At 35.6% G+C, this 5,455-nt stretch overlaps 1 protein-coding gene across 1 annotated transcript in view; it reads left to right on the forward strand.

Annotated features, from left to right (window-relative positions):
- The first annotated feature begins 4,532 nt into the window (after positions 1 to 4,532).
- LOC107661118 (thioredoxin domain-containing protein 17) overlaps positions 4,533 to 5,455 on the forward strand; it is a 3,059-nt gene continuing 2,136 nt past the window's right edge. The window contains exons 1-2 of the mRNA XM_016450590.1: positions 4,533 to 4,817; positions 4,900 to 4,981. Coding sequence (XP_016306076.1) covers positions 4,673 to 4,817; positions 4,900 to 4,981 — 227 coding nt within the window. The 5' untranslated portion in view covers positions 4,533 to 4,672. The remainder of the gene's footprint in view (positions 4,818 to 4,899; positions 4,982 to 5,455) is intronic.

Here is a 5,455-nt window from a genome sequence, read left to right on the forward strand (position 1 = left end):
TATATATATATCCACAGAAGCAATGAAAAACAAGACATTTACAAATTCCAGCTGATATATGCTTTAAATGCACAGGTCCTTAAGACACAACAAGTCCAACACAAACATAAATCTGAATATGAGATTGTATTTATATACAATATTATACAAATAACATTTACTAACCTTCAGCTTATAATGCCTCAGAGTAAAAATTAAGTACAGTGAAATTTTTTTCAATAAGTTTTTTATAAGCTGCTTTCTTCATCATTACTATTAGCCTATTGTAAATTTCATAAACTGAATTTTCTCTTCACACCCTCTGGCATCGTTTTTAATGGAATTTCTTTGTCATTCCTAAAGGAGATATAAACAAGATATGTGATTAATGCTTGAAGTTTCATTTGTCAGTATGTAATGACATGTGACATATGAAAGAATCATAGATAATGCATTACCTGAATTATATTTATTCTTAAAGGGTTAGTTCACCCAAAAATGAAAATTAGCCCATAAATTACTCACCCTCAAGTCATCCTAGGTGTATATGACTTTCTTCTTTCAGACGAATCCAGTCGGAGTTATATTAAAAATTGTCTTTGATCTTTCAAGCTGTTTAATGGCACTCAGCGGGTGTTGCATGCATCAGTCCAAAAGCACTTAATTAAAAAGCACCCATCCATAAAAAAAAGTGACTCACACGGCTCTGGGGGGTGAACAAAGGTCTTCTGTAGCGAATCGATGCGTTTTTGTAAGAAAAATATCCATATTCAAAACGTAATCACTTTAATGTAGCTTGCGCTCACTGTTGTACATGGAAGCAGTTCTGGGGGAATGACGTATGAGGTCAGCTTTGCGCATGCAGCTGCTCAGAAGTGATGCAAGCAGAAGCGAAGGGGAGAGATCAAAACAAAACAACGGTCACTAATTAGAAGTACAAAACAAGGATTTGTAAAGAAGAATGTCAGAGGATTTCGAAATAAGCCAAGAGGAGACTGGTTTTCCTCTGCTAAAGTAAGGAAACTTTGCTTCCTTTGCTTCTGTTAACAAACATTGGTTTTCACGAGACTCACTGGCGCATGTGCAGCACTGACCTCAGAGGTCATCCGCCCGGAACTGCTTCCCTTTACAACAGTGAGCGCAAGCTACATTAAAGTGATTATTACGTTTTAAATATGGCTGGGGGAATGACGTATGAGGTCAGCTTTGCGCATGCAGCTGCTCAGAAGTGATGCAAGCAGAAGCGAAGGGGAGAGATCAAAACAAAACAACGGTCACTAATTAGAAGTACAAAACAAGGATTTGTAAAGAAGAAAGTCGGAGGATTTCGATATAAGCCAAGACGAGACTGGTTTTCCTTTGCTAAAGTAAGGAAACTTTGCTTCCTTTGCTCCTGTTAGCAAACGTTGGTTTTCACGAGACTCACTGGCGCATGCGCAGCGCTGAACTCATACGTCATCAACCCCGAACTGCTTCCAGTGTACAACTGTTGCCGCAAGCTACATTAAAGTGATTATTACGTTTTGAATATGGATATTTTTCTTACAAAAACGCATCGATTCGCTACAGAAGGCCATTCTGTATATTATGTGTATTTGTAATGTGTATCTTTGTTCTCATTTTTTAATAACAAAGATAAAATAATGACAAAGATTTTTATCTCCACCCACTTTGGCCTAAATATCCGCCATACTTTTAAAAAATATATTTTGTTACCTTGAAAGGCTTTGTCTTTATAATAGGGAAATTAGTTTGGCTGTAATGCTCAAACAGCTTGCAAAATAGAAAAACCAACATGACAAAGAATCGTGATGAAATCGTGAATCGTGATATTTCTATAAAAAAAAAAAAATCGTGATATTTTTGCCATATCGCCCATCCCTAGCCGAGGGGGAACAAACCCATACACCCCCCACCTGGTCCGCGATTGTGACCTCGTAACGCCATTTCGCCCCTGCCCCTCCGGAGGTCTGTGCACGCCACTGCTGAAATGGATGATGTATGCATCTGAATATTTATATACTTACAGCAGCTATTAAAGTCAGAGCAGAGGCTATGCTGATAATTGTAGGAATAATACTAAATTTTCTTGCCTGGAAAAGACTCATATATACATATATTAAAAGCATGTATTATATCACTTGTGCACTGATGTCTTTAGCATTTGAGTCACATACCGTTCCAAACACCATGATGTAAATGAATTCCATACACTCTGTAAAGTGTTTTTCGCTTCTGTCCTGCAGCATCAGTGGAATAGTGAGCAAATCTGAGAAGACAATTATTGGCAGTATTGAGCATAACAACATTCCGTGTCAAATTAACCAAATTTTGGAAACTTCCCCAGCTCAAATGTTTGATTTTGTTAATGTTTTTGGTAACACTTTATTTTAAGGTGTCCTTGTTACACATGTTACATGTACTTACTATTATAATAAAAATTAATTATGCATTATTACATGCAAGTAACCCTAAGCCAAAGCCTAATCCTAAGTACATGTAGTTAATTAATATTACTCAGTACTTAAATATATAATTACACTGTAACAAGGACACCTTAAAATAAAGTGTAACCATGTTTTTTTTTTTTTTTCCAAGAAAGACTAACATAAATAGTGATGAAAGATATCTTGGTAACACTTTACAATAAAGTTCATTAGTTAACATGAACTAAGCATGAACAATACTTACAGCATTTATTAATCTTAGTTAATGTTAATTTTAACATTTACTAGTGCATTCTTAAAATCAAAAGTTGTGCTTGTTAACATTAGTTAATGCACTGTGAAATAATATGAACTAACAATGAACAACTGTATTTCTGTCATGACAACTCTCGGAGGGATTGGCATGGTAATGTACATGACAATGCTAATGTATTTGGTCTTGGCGGAATAGATCTTCTACGCTGCTGCTGCTGCTGTAAGAGACTTACTACTGCCAATACATCCACAACACGCTGCTGTGAGCATGTAAGAAATATTGCTGCTGCAAATATAACATACATGAAATAACCCCCATATAGCGTACATGAATCACCTCATAGCAGATCTATCAGACTGCGCCATCTAGAGTTTCATGCCAGAACTCTGCAACTTCATTAACTAAAATTAACAAAGATTAATAAATAGTGTAATAAATGTATTGTTCATTGTTTGTTCATACATTGAGTTACAGGCATGCAAACTTTAGGGAAAGAACTGAGAAAAGTGTTTTTTTTGTTTTGTTTTTTTTCCCATTTTTGAACGGTCACCATTGGCATACAGTGCAATACGGATTGAAGTCAACAAATTTTACTAATAGACCTACCGAAAAAAAAATCCCGCAAGTTGGCTCCAAATCTCAGGTGAAAATCATCATTTTGACCCCCTTCTACAAAACTGTGGATTACTCAATCAATATTAATCCATGGCATTTCATATTTTGGCTTTCTTCTTCATTTCTGCATTTCTTTCACCAGAGAAAAAAAAGATCAGAATCAAATGGGACCTCCGGTTTAGTTGACACGAAATGACTCAAGCCAAAGCTTTCAAAAAACAAGGACTCTGAATGATTTTGACTAGCATAAGAGTGGTGTGAATGTACCTGAAGTTGTATGCAACAATTTCTGATGAGTTGCCCAGACGTACAAAGCTGTAGTGAGGATGACAATTTGAGTCTTCTTTATCAAGGTCACAGGGCCACTCAATCAGTATTGTACCACCCTGCCATTATAAATGAAAAGATTAGATTCAGCATAATAAGCACGAAATGTCTATTACATGAAATGTTGCAATTCTGCCACACATTAAAACCACATTCACTATTCTTGCCTCTAGAGCCATTTCTTCAAACTTATGTCCAGTTTTGTTCACAATATCTCCCAGTTGAAATACAGTACGGGTAAGCAATTTCATCATACAAGCAGCTTTTTAAATGTAATTTTCTGTTTTCCATTTGAACATTTGATCTGAGAAGAAAAACAACATTTGAGATAATTGCATGGTAATACAGGAAATAACTGTATATAGTAAAGTTTTGTGTGCTTTTTATTGATGTAAAAGCAGACAGGGTTTGTACTCATTACCCATGGATGCATCAGACGTCGATTGTAAAAGTTGTAATAAATGGTGAAGGGAAAATTTTTGTCTTACCTCTGAACAGTTGCCTACTGTTTGGTTTGTTGTCTCGATGAAATTGGTTATTATAGTAAGAAAATTCTCACCCTGGAAACAGAATTTAAGACTTATTACTGAAGCAAATTAATGATAAAGCAAATCATTACTAATATGTTTGACACAGAACTGATTGTTTTATCTATTGTATATAGCAATATTAAATATGAAATATATAATATATGTAAACAATATGTAATAATCTATAAATAATATGTCAGTTATAATATATGTGTTCAAAATGCTCAGTTGTGGTTCAACTACTGTTTAAAAAAAATCTTACTTTTTCTAATAAAAAAGTAAGATCTAGTAATCTTTCTAGTAATCTTACTTACTAAAATCCAGACTTTTATTTTAAAATAGTCCACTCTTATTTTAGCAGAAGTACAAGCACATTTCTTCACACTTCACACACCGCTGTTATCGTAAGTTTTACAGTCAGCTGATTTCATACAAAGATCAGTCTGCTTTCTGCAGCTAGAGTTGGACTTTGCCGCTGAACGACTGATTCCCAGTAAACACTGAATAGTAAATAAATCATGACTAAATACGAGGACATTGCTATTCATGGCTACGAGGAATTTTGTAAAGCTGTGTCTGAAAGAAAAGGAAAAGAGATATTCGCTTACTTCTCTGGAGATAAAGATGACCAGGGCAAGAGCTGGTGTCCGGACTGTGTGAAAGGTACATTAACATTATACAGTAGCTGCTGTTTCACAAAAGGCACATTGATTTTTCTTTCTTTATTTATTTTTCGCTCATGCAGCAGAGCCAGTGGTTAGAGGAGAGCTGTCTCATCTGCCGGAGGGATCTGTCTTCATTTACTGCCAAGTAGGAGATAGACCTTAGTAGGTTTACAAGACATTCTTCCAATTATAGATTGGCTATATAAATAATTTCATAATATATAACATACATATTTCATGTATGTTGCTGCATTTAGTATACAAGATAGTGCTTATGTTTCGTTTTGGCCTAGATTAAAGGGGTCATATGATGCGATTTCAATTTTTCCTTTCTCTTTGGAGTGTTACAAGCTCTTGGTGCATAAAGAAGATCTGTAAAGTTGCAAAGACTAAAGTCTCAAATCCAAAGAGATATTCTTTATAAAAGTTAAGAGTCAGCCACGCCTACCTAAAACAGCTCAGTCTAAGACGCCCCCACATATCTACATCACGATGTGGGAAGATTTGCATAACGCCGCCCAAATGTTCACGCAAAGAAAGAAGGCGTAACTTTTATTCTCGCTGTAGTATTGTTGCCGCCGCCATGTCGTGAAGGTGCTGTGTGTTTCGTTGTGAAAGCGAAACTACTTTGTTTGG

The sequence above is a fragment of the Sinocyclocheilus anshuiensis genome, unplaced genomic scaffold (genome assembly GCF_001515605.1).
Source record: "Sinocyclocheilus anshuiensis isolate Anshui unplaced genomic scaffold, SAMN03320099.WGS_v1.1 scaffold583, whole genome shotgun sequence".
Classification (NCBI taxonomy): Eukaryota; Metazoa; Chordata; class Actinopteri; order Cypriniformes; family Cyprinidae; genus Sinocyclocheilus; species Sinocyclocheilus anshuiensis.